At 34.2% G+C, this 16791-nt stretch overlaps 1 protein-coding gene across 1 annotated transcript; it reads right to left on the minus strand.

Annotated features, from left to right (window-relative positions):
- Positions 1-1470: 1470 nt before the first annotated feature.
- Positions 1471-3807, minus strand: LOC107469410 (uncharacterized). Its single transcript, XM_016088793.1, has one exon. The coding sequence runs from the start codon at positions 3805-3807 to the stop codon at positions 1471-1473; it is 2337 nt and encodes a 778-aa protein (XP_015944279.1).
- Between the last annotated feature and the right edge of the window lie 12984 nt (positions 3808-16791).

Genomic DNA, 16791 nt, shown 5'->3' on the forward strand with positions numbered 1-16791 from the left:
TCCTCAAAGCGCTTAAAGTGCTCCAAGGTTTTGTTTAAGTACCTTTTCATGTTAGGATCATTGGCCTGATACTCTCTATTTATTTGGGAGGTCACCACCTGAGAGTCGCTAAATATTCTTATCTTAGTTGCGCCAACTTCTTCTGCCAACTTTAATCCTGCAATCAATGCTTCATATTCTGCCTAATTGTTAGAAGCTGAAAACTTGAACTTGAGGGAAACTTCTATTTGCGTTCCCCCTTTGCTGACCAGTATTATGCATGCACCACTTCCAACCTTGTTGGAGGATCCATCTACATACAACTCTCATGCAGTGGATTTCTCCTCTTGATCTCCGGCGTATTCTGCTAGGAAGTCGGTGAGGCATTAAGCTTTTATTGCTGTTCGGGCTTTGTATTTCAGGTTGAACTCGGAGAGCTCTATTTCCCATTGAACCATTCTGCCCACAATGTCCGTCTTCTAGAGGATCTGCTTCATAGGCTGGTTTATTCGGACTTTTATCGTGTGCGTTTGGAAATACGGCTGTAATCGGCGTGAGGCTACTACTAAGGAGTATGTAAACTTTTCAAGTTTTTGATACTTCAGTTCTGGGCCTTGTAGAACTTTGCTGGTGAAGTACACAGGATGCTGCCCGACCTCATCTTCCCGTATTAGAGCTGATGCTATAGCTCTGTCTGCTACTGACAGGTATAGGACGAGCTCTTCCCCGACTATGGGTCGGGTCAGGATTGGAGGCTGGCTCAAGAACCTTTTGAACTCTTGGAAAGCTTCTTCGCATTCCGGAGTCCATTCAAACTGACATCCTTTTCTTAGTAGAGAGAATAGTGGAAGGGATCTTAGTGCTGATCCCGCCAGGAATCTGGAAAGGGCGGCAACCTTTCATTCAATTGTTGGACCTCCTTTAGACAAGTCGGACTTTTCATTTCCAGGATAGCTTTGCACTTGTCGGGGTTTGCTTCAATTCCCTTTTGTGTTAGCATGAACCCTATAAACTTTCCCGCCTCCACCGCAAAGGTACATTTTGTGGGATTTAGTCTCATCCTATGCAACCTTATGGTGTTGAAAACTTGCAAGAGATCTGTCAAGAGGTCGGTTTCCTCCTTGGTTTTCACCAGCATGTCGTCTACGTAGACCTCCATTAATTTCCCGAGGTACGGAGCGAAAAATTTATTCATCAACCTTTGATATGTGGCCCCAGCATTTTTCAGTTCAAAAGGCATTACCACATAGTAGTAGTTTGCTCTAGGTGTGATGAATGAAGTTTTTTCCTCATCCGGCTTGTACATCGGGATTTGGTTGTATCCCGAGTAAGCATCCATAAACGACAAGTACTGATACTCTGAGTTTGCATCTACTAGGGTGTCAATACTGGGAAGTGGATATGGGTCTTTAGGGCACGCTTTATTCAGGTCGGTGTAGTCGACACACATCCTCCACTTGCCGTTTTGCTTTTTGACTAGCAGTACGTTTGCTAGCCATGCTGGATACTTGACTTCTCGGATGAAGTCGGCCTCCAGGAGGGCTTGCACTTTCTCCTCCACCACTTGAGCTCGTTCTGTTCCGAGCTTGCGCCTGTGCTGCTGTACGGGTCACGATCTGGGGTGTACTGAAAGCTGTGGGACATGAGCTGAGGGTCAATCCCTGGCATGTCGGAAGCTTTCCAAGCGGAGAGGTCGGAATTATCTTGCAGGAGCTTTATCAGCCTCTGTCTCAAGTCTCCTTCTAGGCTGGCCCCTATGTTGGTATTTTCTCCTTCCTCTTTTCTTATTTGAACCTCTTCAGTCCTTCCCCCCGGCTGTGGCCGCAACTCTTCTTTAGCTTTTATTCCTCCAAGCTCTATGGTGTGAACTTCCTTGTTTTTTCCTCGGAGGTTCAAGCTTTCATTGTAGCATTTTCTTGCCAACTTCTGGTCTCTCCGTACCGTTGCTATTCCCTTGGGTGTTGGGAATTTCATGCAAAGGTGAGGGATTGACACCACCGCTTCAAGCCGATTTAGCATAGTCCTGCCGATTAAGGCGTTATACGTCGATCCGACATTTATGACGATAAAGTTTATGCTCAAAGTTTTAGAATTTTCCCCCTTTTCAAAGGTCGTGTGGAGGGGGATGTATCCCAGTGGCTTAATTGGCATGTCTCCTAGCCCATACAAGGTGTCCGGGTAAGCTTTTAGCTCCATTTCATCAAACCCTAGTTTGTCGAATGCGGGCTTAAAGAGGATGTCTGCCGAACTCCATTGGTCCACCAGGATTCTGTGGAGGTTGGCATTTACCAAGATCATGGTTATCACCACCGGATCGTCATGCCCGAGCATGATCCCCTGCCCGTCCTCTTTAGTGAATGAGATGGTCGGGAGATCGGGAGACTCGTTTTCGACTTGATAAACTCGCTTTAGGTGTCTTTTGCGAGATGATTTAGTGAGTCCCCCTCCCGCAAATCCTCCAGAGATCATATGTATGTATCTCTCGGGGGTTTGTGGTGGTGGGTCTCTTCTGTCCTCATCATCTCGCTTTCTTTTCCTATGATTGTCCGACCTTTCCATGAGATATCTATCAAGTCGGCCTTCCCTGGCCAACCTTTCTATCACATTTTTAAGGTCGTAGCAATTATTTGTTGAGTGGCTATACATCTTGTGATATTCACAGTAGTCAACGCAGCTTCCTCCCTTTTTGTTTTTGATGGGTCTAGGGGGCGGCAATCTTTCAGTATTACAGATTTCTCTGTATACGTCTCCTAGGGAAACCTTTAGAGGAGTATAGGAGTGATATCTCCTCGGCCTGTCAGGACTGACCTCCTCTTTTTTCTTGGGTTCCCTTTCTTTCTCTTTTGCTGAGTGAGGAGGCCCCTGTCGCCAGCTTGGCTCCCGTAATCTGGCGTTTTCCTCCATGTTGATGTACTTTTCTGCTCTCTCTTGTACATCACTCAAAGAGGTGGGGTGTCTTTTTGATATGGACTGAGAGAAGGGGCCTTCTCTAAGTCCATTTACTAGCTCTATGATAACTGCCTCTGTGGGCAGGTATTGGATTTCCAAGCACGCTTTGTTGAACCTTTCCATGTAGTCGCGTAGAGGTTCTCCGACCTCTTGTTTAACTCCCAGGAGACTCGGTGCGTGCTTTACTTTATCCTTCTGGATGGAGAACCTCATTAAGAACTTTCTCGAGAGGTCCTCAAAGCTGGTAACCAACCTTGGTGGAAGGCTGTCAAACCACTTCATCGCTGCTTTCGACAGGGTTGTCGGGAAAGCTTTGCAGCGAGTCGCATCAGAAGCGTCAGCCAGATACATCCAACTTTTAAAATTGCTTAAATGATGCTTTGGGTCTGTGGTTCCGTCATAGAGGTTCATATCAAGGCTTTTAAAGTTTCTTGGAACTTTCGCTCTCATTATGTCCTCACTGAATGGGTCCTCTCCTTCCAGGGGCGACTCTTCTCGGTCGCCACAGGAGTTCCGACTTCTAAGGGAAGATTCGAGCTTCAAGAGTTTTTCTTCCAACTCTTTTTGTCGCTCTATCTCTTCCCTGAGATTTTGTTCTGCCTCTCGTTGTTGTTCTAATTCTTGTTTCAGCTGTTCCAAACGACCTTGGTAACTGTGGACCAACCCCATTAGCTCGATTGCATGGGGTGGCCCTTCCTTTCCGGATTCTCGTCCTTCTGAGGAGTTTACCTTTGGGTTCATAAGCCCAGAGGTGCCTTCTCTATACTGGTCGTTGGTTCCTTGATGAAGGGTCAGGTCCGTGTCGTTGTTTTTGATATCTGGATTTTTTTGTTCGGAATCAGACGCTGTATGACCATCCTCTGGTGAGTTGTCCGTCATTACTGGTTGATCTTTCGGGTCCCCGACAATGGCGCCAATGTTACGTTGGGTAACTAGAGATTAATGGACTGGACTCGTTAGGTTGGCCCAATCGTCTAAGGAGGGAAGCCTTCGAGTGGGTTCACGCCTTTGGGACCTCCGTCTGACTTGTGAGCGTGAGTGAATGGGGGGTGGTACCTGCAAAGATACTCTGATGCCTAAGTCAGCAAGGGTATAAACAGGTCTAGAGAGTATTAGGACTTAGAGATACCTGAGGGGTGTTAGTGTATTTATAGTGGTGAACCAATAACCACCGTTGGAGTAGTTCCACCTTTTAAGGTGGATAACCGTTCCTTTTATCTTAGGGAGGTTGCAATATGGCTCTTGGAAGTGGGTTGAGAGATTTTAGGGGCAGTTATTATCTGCCAGCTAATCTTCGCTTCCGACTTCCTTAGAGCAAGTCGTGGGGAGCACCGACTTCTTAGGGGAAGGTCGGTGTACTGTGAGGCTCAACCCTGTGGGTTGGGCCTGTCGTTTGGACCTGGGCCTTAGCGTTGGGCCAGGGTATGAACAATACTCATCGACACTCGCGTGTCTGCTGTGTCTTAATAAAAAATAAAAAAATTCTCCGAACACACTTAGACACATCTAAAGAATTCTTAACATGTTTTTGAAATGAATTTAGAAATAGTATACATTATTATTTAGGACAATTTACTCAAATAAAATTTTTGGAGACACTTTTTACTAGAATACAACTTTGTAAAACTGAAGACGCAATTACAATTTTTACTACTCTATAGAAATTGCTACTGACAGTAGCGGATTAAGAATACGCTACTGCTGTGTTTACATTGTTTAGCGTGCTAGTAAAAACCGCTATAGGTAGTAACAGTTTCTGAAAGAAAAAAGATAATGCGAAAACCGATATAGGCAGCAGCAAAATAATGCAGAAACCGCTATAGGTAGCAGCAGTTTCTAAAAGAAAAATTTTTTTTATTAAATATCTATCACTTATCTAAAGTCTTTATTCATATGTTATTTTTTTTATATAATATGATATATTTTTTTAGTAAAATTTGAAAAATTTTATAATATATTGACTGGTGAAGATAACCTTTATATTATTATATTATATGTTGATCTTATGATGAGAGCAAACTCAGATGAAGGGGGCTTAAAGTGTATATACTTTACCTTTCATATGAGATAAAATTAACAGCATTTGTGCAATTGCATTAATGAGGTTGAATAAAATATATTATACAGTTAGAATATTAAATAATTACATTGATAATGAATTTTGTATTTCATGTTTATTGTGATTTTTTTTAAAAACAAAAAAATATTTTATTTCATTAAAAAGAAAAGATAGAACTTGGAATTCAAAATATATAAAAAAATTCTCAAATGTAACAATACTAAGAGTACTCTACTTACTTTTTGGGATACGAAAAAAATCTAAATAAGAATAAAGTAGAGACTGACATTAGGAAGTAAAAATGGTAAATAAAATAAAAATGTCCTGATTTTCACTAATGTGAGCTATTTTATTAAAAGCAAATTCATTAGATGTTTTATGAAAACAATTATGGATAGTATTTTTGAAAAAAATGTCTATAATTTTTTTTAATCTTTAATTGAGTTATTCAATCACAAACGTAGAATAAAATTAAAAGAACTCAACAAAACAAAATAAGTTGAGCTGACAAAATAATAACATCTAAACATACAAGAGATTTCTCAAAATCACATTCCAATACACACTAAACCAAATCAAAGTCATTTTTCCTAACCAAACAAAATAAAGCCAAAACTCCAATTCACAAACTAGAAATAAAAAATAAAACAACATATAAGATTATTACCAAAATTTGATCTTATTAAGTAAGCTTACAGAAAAGATATATTCTAAATATTCACATAAATTCCTATTTTAAAAGTCATTAGGCCAAAATAACCATAATGTTCTAAAGAACCTAAAAATACCAGAATGTGAGTAGAAGACTACTCCGCATGCCCATGTATGTGAAGACATGATATGAAAAAATCATAACAGGTAAATTGACACCGAAATGGTACAACAACAAGCAAATAATACATTTTTTCTGAGAAGAAAGGTTATTAATTTTTGTCAGCATGAAAACAAGCATTAGCAATAATTGTAAATCTTCACATTGATTAGATTATACACCAAATAAAGGATGATGACTGGAATAGAGCAGGATATCAGGCTTATGGAATGGAAAAAATCGGAATATAACTACACATAAACTGCTACTGCCTGTACTGGTTTATGACAAATTTCAATCGCTAGAAATCGCTGCTGCCTATAGCGGTTTCTACTTGCACACTGCTCCACGTAAACCGCGGTTACCAGTAGTAGTTTACGTATTTCTCTAATCTGCTACTGCTAGTAGCGATTTCTACAGATTTGTGAAAATTTGTATTTGCGTCTTGCGATTTAGAAAGTTGTACTATGGTAAAATTGATCTCTAAACATTTTATTTAAGTGAATTGTCCTATTATTTATTAAAATAAAAAATATTTTAAATATTTTATATAATTAAAATAAGATATTAAAAATAATTAAAAAATTAATTTATGTTTTAATATCAATAAAATATTAAAGTATTAAAAAATTCGTGTCTCCATGTCTTATAAGATTTTAAAATTTGTGTGTCGACATGTCCCGTATTATATTGTCTCCCGTGTCTGTGTTAGTGTCCATGCATAATAGGTGGTTAAAAACTTCGATAAAAAAACTCCTATCAATTTATATACGACTTCAACTCAATGTCTTTCATAAAAGTCACAAGAAAAGTAATTGTTAATGCAAAAGAAAAAATATATATGTTTGTTGTTCATTTTTTCTTTATCTTCATTTGAGTTTATCTTTTTACATGATTGAATATGTTATGTTATTTTTTTAAATTTACTTCCTTTTATCTTCCTCAAAAAAATTATAATACATGTCATGCTCCTCGTTTTAAATCCCATATAATGGGCTAAAAATAAATTTGGAGGTGTTACATAGCATGTTTATTGTGAATTTGTGTTCTCACCTTTTTTCCTTTTCTTATACTATCTCCAGATGATTATGGCGCATCGGTTGAAAATAACATAGTGTCCTCGAGAGTGACATGACCATACCAAACATGCGTAGGTAGTTACAACCACTACTACTGTACTCTATAATATCTACTTAGGTCGTAGTGTAGAAGAGAACCTGCTAGTTATTCGTCATCAATTTGGAATACGAACCTTCAAATATCGAAGAAGCAGTCACCGGATATGGTCTACCTTATTTTGGATTTAGAAACAAAAGAGAATGAGCCCAATTATCTTAGCAAAGAAGTAAGAGAGGAGAATGATCTAATAAAGACGGATCTAAAGGAGGAAACCCTTTTTTCTTTAAGTCCGAGAATTGAATATATGTCATGGTCCTTGGTTTTGGCACCACACCAGATCATAACACATCTTATGCGACGAAACAGTCTTTATTCTCACTGAAAAACATTGGAGGAAGACTACTGTTGTCTAAATTTGTTGAGTAATGAAAGGTTCTAATGAAGGATAGTATACCAGTGCATTCAAACATTTAAAATAAATTAAATAGATAAAAAAGTTTCTTATGAGTCTTATTCCTATTACTATGAAAGTATCCTAGATAAGAAATATCTTAAAACAATATAAAGCAAGTCCTAGACTAAATTTTGTTGAAGCAACTCCTATTCTCATCTCATACTCCATCCTTCATTAAAACCTTTCATTACTTTACAAATTTGGCACTAGTAATCCTCCTCTAATACTTTTTTAAAAGATAAATACTCTATTTTGTCGATGTGACATGGTAAGTCTAACACAAAACTAGAATTACAACACGTAGTCAATTCTTGAACTCAAAGAGAAAAAGGTCTCCTCCTTTGGATCCTCCTCTCTTACTTCTTTGCTTAAGTCATTGAGCTTGTCCTCTTACATTTTCAAATCCGAACTAAAATTGATCATATATGGTGACTGCTTTTTGGGTGCTAGAGAGCTCGTATTAAAAAAATTATTATTAGTAACCGTGGACTATCTTTCACACTACGACCTAAATAGATAATATAGACCATAGTAGTAATGGTTGCAACTGCTCAAACGTGTTTGGTAGGGTCATATTCATGTCACTTTTAAAGGATACCATGTTGTCTCCACCCAATGCGCCATAATCCTATGAAGATAGTATAAAAAAAGAAAAGAGGTGAAAATACAAATTCTTAGTAGGTATATTATGTAATACTTTTATAACTATTTCCAGCCCATTCTATGAGATATACAAAAAGGAGCATTACATGTATTATTTCTTGGTCAGATAAAAGAAAGTGAAAATTTTAAAAAGATAATATTAGCATATTCAATTATGAAGAAAGAAAAACTTAAATGAAGATAAAGATAAAAAAACAAACAAACATATGTATATTTTCTTTTTGCATTAATAAAGACTTTTTTTGTGATTTTTATATAAGGTATTAAACTCAAAACATATATATATATATATATTGATGAGAGTATCTTTAAGTTATCGAAAATTTTTATCCCAAAAACTTATCGATTATCTTCCCTTATCGAAAAATCATTTTAATTATCACGTCTTCCTTTATCGAATGATTATTCTCTCAGTTCTTTAATGATGTAGAGCATTTAAAATAATATAATACAAAAAATTATATAACACATAATATCATATGTATACACATTTTTCTTAAAAAAAAAGACTCATGGACCCCTACATAAATATGGTTTCAGTAATGTTAGAGAGACAAAAAAAATAAAAAAAGTATAGGTAGATAATGAAAATACTAAACAATATGAACAATAGATATATCGGATATTTATTTCACTAGGTGTTCAGATGGTTATTCTAATACTAAGATTTATGTGGGTAATTTGGAGGTGTAGTGTGTTTTGATTTGATTTGTAGTTGTTTATATTGTTCAAGAAAATTATTAGTTACCTAACATAACCCAAAAAAATAACCAAAATTTACCTTATTTAGCACTCATTAATTGTTGCAACAATTAATGAATGTTAAATAAGACAAATTATGACTATTTTTGGCTAATGTTTCTTGTATTTGCACACAAAATTTTTGTAAAAGAAAGAGTTTGAAAAATAGAATTGAGGGATGATCTCTCACTTTGTTAGTCTGCTCCTATTTATACATTTCTATTAATATGTGTGGTTAGATTATTTAAATTAAAAAATTGGGTAGTAATTAGACTTTTTTTCAAATTTAAAATTTGAAACATCTACGTTCTTATTAACTGAGTTTTCTTTCTGAATTTGGGTCGTTCTTATATTCAATCATGTTGAGTCAATAACATATGCAATATTAGGTAAATATTTAGGGTATACCCATTCAAACTAGAGGCAATTTCGAAGGAATCCTAGGTATACTCACTTGAAAAAATTCAGGTAAATATCTAAGAATATTAGCCTATTGAAAAAGATCAACAAATAAATTTTTAGAATGGATAGAGAAAAAGGCTCCACAGAAAATTGAAGGGTGAAAAAAAAAGCCTCTTAAATCAAGCAAAAAAAGAAGTTCTTATCAATATAGTGATCTAGGCCATTCCAACCTATGTTATGAGTGTTCTTAGATTCCCAAAAAACTTAAAAATATGCACAAAAATTACAACATTCTGGTGGAGCTCAACTGAAAAGGATAGAAGTATAAATTGAAAAAGTTAGGATAACATTTATGTTGGCAAGAAGATTGGAGAACTAGGATTCAAGAATTTTACACACAAAAATATAACTCAATTAGCAAAACAAGCTTGGAGGATAAGCGAAAATTCGGAGATTTTGTGGGTCAAGGTCTTAAAGGCTATCTATTTTTCTAAAATAGACTTCTGGTGTGCAAAAGCAATAAAAGGTTCAACATAAATTTAGAGAAGCATCTTTGAGATAAGAACATTCTTAAAAAAAATTGGAGTGTAAGTAAAGAAGATAATATTGATTTATGGGAGGATAAATAATACATGGAGTATCATTACCAATGGAAACGGAAAACCAAAAAGCTAACAAGGTGGAGGAACTTATTAATCTGAATAGAGAGTGGAATACATCAAAAATCAAATTCATGTTTTCTTAAGTGATTAGCGAAAAAATATTATGCACCTAGATGAGAAAATTCACGAGAGATGATACATTATTGTAGCTCTAAAAGAAAGATGGTATATATATGGTTAAGATAGGCTATCACATTGCTAAAGGATAGGATAGAAGAGGAGAGGATAGGACAACAACTTTGAACACAGATTTGAGGGAGTTTTGAAAAGCGATATGAGATATGAAAGAAATTAGAAGATCAAAATGTTCCTTTAGAAAGAAGTCTATGACATCATTCTGGTAAGGGTAAATTTATTCAAAAAGAAAATCATTAGCAATCCAATTTGTCCATTCTATCTATAGGTGCCTGAAATGACGGAACATGTTATCCTATTATGCATATGGATAAGACCTATGTGGTTCAGATTTTAAATACAAGGACATACCCACAAAGGAATCAGTTTCATCAATTGAAATTTGGCTTTAAAAATTTCGCAAAAAGATTAAAGCCAAAGTTGCACATGATAAGGAAGGAAGATAGCGCAAAGTAGGTCACTTAAGTTGGGCTCTCTAGAAGGCTAAAAATGATGCAGTGTTTAATCACTCAAAACCAAATCCTCTAGCTACTATCCATTATGCAAAAGTCCAAGAAATTTTTTTTAAAAAAGTTAATGAATTAATCATCACTAGATGCAGAATCAAAGAACAATTTACAAATTATCTGTTAAATGAAGACCACTACCAAAGAAGTCACTGACACAGGCTACTCAGATATTACAAATAAAATGACTGCCGTAACATTAATGAGAGACTAGAACGACGAGATTAGAGGAGAAACTGAATCTAATTTTCTGGCAAATTTAATAATGGTGGCAGATGCTTGGGTATAATGAAAAAAGCATTAATTCTTGTCAAAAGTCTAGACATGGGGAGAACCTTAATTGATTCAGATTGTCTTACCTTGGATAAATCCATTAAATTGAAGGGAAGGTTCTGGGAGATAAACTCTGTCCTTCATGATATCAAAATCCTTCAAATGAAACTTTTATTCTGTGATTTTGTGTAGGTCCCGCGCAATGAAAATATCTTTGTCCATACAATTGTAGCCTTTAAAAGTACAAACTAACTTCCTATATGCTAGTGCACCAATCTTTCCTCACAACTTGAAACCATTTAAAACAATGAGAAACTAATATCAACTTCAGGCCTAGCCACCAGTGATAGACATCCTTCAACTCAGCAACTAGCAATGGGTATCACACCTACCTTTTCCAAACCGATGTGGTAGGCAGAGATACCCATCGTGGAAGGAGGCATCACAATCGTGTTTGGGGTAAAAGAAAACTGTCAATTCTTAAAGAAGAGTGCATTTTTTAGGTGGTTATGACCTCTCTTCCAAGCCTCACCTTGTTTTGGGGGGAGGGGAGAGACTCTCGAATCACCCCAATTAGAGAAAAGAGTGCGGTTAATAATAACATCAGTCAATTTCTGCACTCTTAAATTAGCTTGATCTAGATTATGCAGAAGTTGTGACGACCCAATTCTCAATATGTCATGATCATACTGAAAACCGAGTGTCACTAACTTACTTACCTAAAACTTTAACTATTTATTATTAAGCTTGTAATCGTATTAGCGCACTATCGAATTTTTGGAAAAAAACGTTTTCTTTATAAAAAGATTTGCGATGGCAACTAATTAAACATACACAAGCCATAATAAGGAATTAAGTAAAACATACACAAGGCTAACATCATATATATACATAACACTTGTCATAGGTCCCACATACATATAAAGGTACTGCCATATTTATATATCATAAGTTAGCGTACAACCCTTCACATTTTGCTACTATATACATAATTAACATTCCCGGGCCTGGTCCTTATAGGAAGCCCCTAAACTGGCGCCCGAAACTAGCATAGTTAACTATCTACATCCTACTCTCTCAAGTGACTATAATCAAAAGTGAGAGACTAAACACAAAAACTAGGCTAATTCCCAAAAACTACCAAAAGGCACATCTTTAGCCCCCAAACATCAGCTGTCCTCGTCAGAGAAAACCATAATCACATTTGAGCACTCCTCAGGATCTTCGTTATCGTCATCGAAAATTTCAATAACTTCAAGGGGCCCTAGCACTTGTACTACTGGCCAACACTCATCGGTCCACTAATAGAGGTAGTGAGTGGCTCTTCAGATGACGGCTCAGATGAAAATATTAAAATCTACTCTACAAGAATATTTTCTTTTGGTATAGACTCTGGTATATGCTTTTCTATAGGTACAGGCTCATATTATTATTATCTAGGCTCCATTATAATTAGCGTAAGTAAAATAAATAAATAATATAATAATAAAATTATATTATCATTTATTTTATTTTGGTGTTCGAAGTCATTTGGTCAAAATAAAATTAATTACTTTAAATATTATTTTAAGAAAAATTTGTGTTAGTGCAAAAATTAGAATTGTTATAGGAATAAAATCGAAAATAAATTTAAAGGCCATTTGAAGCAGCAAACGATGACCAATTGAAGTCTCTTTATTAATTTAAGTCTGAAATTAAGAGTGATAGATGTGAGAGAGAAAAATGGCAGTTAAGATTAGTATTTGAATTCTTTTGAATGTGTATTTGGATGAGTGTTATTTGTTGTTGTAGTGTGGACCGAATCTAAAAAAAAAAAAATACTCGATCTCATATATAAAGAATTAGTTATTTTTAAAATTACACAAGATAATGATTTTTTTTTTAAACTCTGTTTTGTTAATATTTAAGGGGATGCTTTTATAAACAATTTTTTATATATCAGTTCTCATTAATATGTATTCCTATTAAAAAATAATACATTACAATATCCAATAGAATTATTGAACAATATGTATGATCTCGTTTATAAAATAAATTTGAAATTTAATTATTTATTTCTTTTGGTGTAAGTTTATAACTGATAAAAAATCAGTACATGCTAAGTATTTTTATTTATTTATTTATTTTTAGGTTGGGGAGGAGGCGGGGGGTTGTTAGTTAGTAGACATTCATAATTAATAATTAATAATTTAGTATATAATATTCTATCTGAAGAATCCTTCCTAATCTTATCTTAAGGCACCTTAAGGATCATTCACATGGAATTTAAAGAAAACATCTAGCATAGAATAAGGTAAGAGAGACAAGGAATAATTATCAAAATAACTAACAATGCATTCTTTCTGTACAATTTTGCCACTATATTTATTGTAATATATAATAATCATATATTAATGTGATTTATGCAATTGCATATATAGTCAAATATATTAACACATTTTTTTCATAATATCTCCTAAACCAATGATTAATTCAGTATAAATCTAATTTGAATCGTCTAAACAGACGATTAAAGTAACTACTGACCAACCAAATTAATTGTCACATGTACTAAACATGATAACGTTCAAAGTCAAACAAACCCGTTTAGCATCGAGTATATCTAAGATTGTCAAAACAAACTACATAATAATTATTTGGAATTAAGTAATCAAGTCATCGGTGCCCTTTGTCTGCATAAGATGATGTACATGCATCAAATTATTAAAATAGATAACGAATATATATGATGCTAAATTTAAAATGTCTCTACCATACGCCATTCATATCTCTTGCTGAATATCAAATTAGACACGATCCACTTTTTTAAGGAAAATGATTTTTATAAATAATTTCCATACCATGTTTATGATGTGAGTAATAAATAAAAGCGATTGCTGAGAGACATCATCATTATAACTTACAACCCCACGATTATAATTTAAAAAAAAAAATACATAATAAACTATCTTGGCTTATAGAGATTTCTCGGGCTTGTTAAAATTAAAGATATATTGTATAGAATTATAGATCATAACAATTAGTACAAGTATTTATGAGCTGCGTAGTTAGCTATAATATATACTAGTTATCATGGATCGTCTTAATTAGTTCATTAGGTGAGTAACTACTTCTATTTATGGAAAACTCCATATTTAGTATTTGGAAGGTGAAAAATTACCTCTCATAATGATAACCATAGAACATAAAATTTATAAGAATAAAACATAGGATTATGGTGAATAATTTTCTTATTTAATTTTAGATTAACGTTTCAATAGATCAAGTATATTTGTGAGAGATTCCAACAATCAAATCAGTTAAAATACCAGAGATATAAAAATTAAAATTCAGTAACATACTTTAAAAAGATGTTAAACCTTTTATTTATAATATTTAAAAAAATAGATAAATTCGTATAAAATTTACTCAAAATTCTACGTGAATATAATTCATATTATACTCTATACAAGTCAGCATGTTTCCAGATATATTTTTGGATCGGCTACTGCTATAGGTCCATTAGTACCATTTAGTTAATTAATAAGCTTCAATAAGGTTTGCAAATTTTGTTACACAATGCAATACCTCATAACACATGAAGATCATTTGAGAGAAATTGAACAGATTCTAACCCATTATTATTACTATTGTTTTTGGCGGTGTTGCTATAAATCTATCCTAAAATGACTTTAGCATCTCCTTATTCCTTCGTATAATGGTGTTCTGTGACTTTCAATATGCAATTAATTTTACTCCATATTAAATACGTAGGAAAAAAACAGTGAATTATATATCAAACCAATATGAAATTTAAATGTACAATTCTTGAATTTTTAGAGGTACGTTTTTAAATTTTAACCAATCAACAAAAATGAGTTCTACTGTTTTATTTATTAAAATATTTTTAATTATGCATAACCAATATAGGTAAATATAAAATGGTGGAATCGATTAGTTAATGGTAATATTGAAAAGACAATAATTTAAAATTATTTTATTTAATTTAATTATGTAAGTAATATTCATAATTACATACATATTTATTATATTTAATATTATTCGATCATTCTAATAATCAAGAAATACAAAATATAATAAATAATAATTAAAAATATAAAAGAATAATTTTAAATTATTTTACATTAATTTTCTATATTCTTGCAAATATCTTTTATCAGTTAATTCGATGGACATCTAAAAAAAGATATAGTAATTAAGTGTGTGAAAGTGTTACATTTATAGTTGTCAAAATCGAATCAAAATGACTAATTTGATCGAAAATCGACGAATCGATTATAAAGTTAGTCCAATTGAAGAATTTTACCATAAAAGAAAAAGAATCGATTTTTTTTAACCTCCTCCCCCTAAACGATGTCAATTTCTTGGTTTTGGAAAAAAAAATCCTAACCTAAATGATCGAAGAATCCATTCTTCTCTCTCAATCTCACTCAGCTTCGTCCTCCAGAGGCACTCTCTCACTGTCTCACACTCACAAAAAATTATCAGGCACTGCCACCGCATGGTTGTTGCAATGATCACCGGCTCCTTTGCCTTGTCTTGTCGGCTCCTGTGTGCATTTCTGTCATTGCATCGTCGCCTCCGTTTATGGCTCACCTACATTACATCGTCGCGTCTTGTTGCTCGCGTGCATTTGTGATCGTCATCGTCTAGCGTTGATCACCGTCGCTGCTGCGTCCCCTTTGCCAATCTTTGATTCGATGTCACTGCTAGACAACTTGGTTTCTCTCATCTTTGCCCACGTTCTTTCACTATCACCATTTATCACTGGTTCTGCTCCTTCTTCCTTTCTTTCTTTATTTGGCACTACAAGAAAATACTTCTATTGCCACGCTTTTAAAGCGTGGCTAAAAGCTGAAAAAAGCGTGGCAATAGTTTTTTGTCACGCTTTTTGAGCTATCGCCATGCTTTTGAAAGGGTCACAACTGCTAGCGTGGCAGTTGCTCTATCGCCATGCTTTTGGTGACCTGTCGCCACGCTTTTTTTTGCCACGCTTTTTTTATATTGCCACGCTTAAAACCGTGGCTGTATGTGGGAGATATGGCTACGCTTTTAAAACATGTCAATAGAGAGAGATATGGCCACTCTTTCAAAGCGTGGCAATAGAGAGAGATATGGCCACGCTTTTACAACGTGACAATAGCGAGAGATACGGCCACGCTTTAAAAGTGTGGCAATAGCCTTATGAAATTTAAAAAAAAAAAACTTTTTTCTGACTTTACCTTCATCGCTGCACAATATAAATTTTCAATCCTTTTTTATTACCAAACCTATAAATATAGTATACAATTTTTATTACAAGACAAATCAAACAGTAATTAGTGACATAATTTTTGCTATAATTGTTTTATACATTAAAAAACTAATATTCAAATACAAAATAAATTTCGAGTTCAAATAATAGTGCAAATTATTACAAGCTCTATTCAAATCAAACACATAACAGTGCAAAAAATATAAAAAATTAATTTTTTACAAACTAGTTATATTTATCTTTGTCGTCAACGTCTTCTTATAGTAGGGCCTATGTAATGCGCTCTCTTAACCATCAAGTTCTTCGGCAATTGAGTCTCCTCTAACCATGTCACTTCATATTCTTTATCTACCTCAACACCTTTAATTTAAAAATTAACACGTATTAGGATTTGGATTTTTCTATTAGGCTTATTATTATTAGGACAAGAAGGAGGAAGAGAAGTACTTGGAAGATCTTTGATAGGAGGAGACCTTCGGAAATAGGAGCAAAATCTTCCATTTTCTGTTGAGTACAATGGGGAAAGTTCAAAGTGCCGATGGTAAGTTCTAGGTCAACTAATTTGATAACAGTACCCTTTAATGGTAATATTTCAGAAACTGATTTTAAGAAATAATTAAAATCAAGAAAAAATCATATCATTAAAAAGTATAAATAATGGAACAAAGGTCTTACAAGGTCTACAAATTAATCAGCTTCCCAAGTTCAAGTGGAACAACTCCAGAAAAGTTGTTTGCTTCCAGCATCCTAATTAATGTTTCAAAACTACTATTTCAGTGAATAT

The sequence above is a fragment of the Arachis duranensis genome, chromosome 10, assembly GCF_000817695.3.
Source record: "Arachis duranensis cultivar V14167 chromosome 10, aradu.V14167.gnm2.J7QH, whole genome shotgun sequence".
In the NCBI taxonomy this organism is placed as follows: Eukaryota; Viridiplantae; Streptophyta; class Magnoliopsida; order Fabales; family Fabaceae; genus Arachis; species Arachis duranensis.

Excerpts from the sequence above, each read along its gene's own strand:
- LOC107469410 (XM_016088793.1), bottom strand. The coding sequence starts at position 3,807 with ATGACGGACAACTCACCAGAGGATGGTCATACAGCGTCTGATTCCGAA.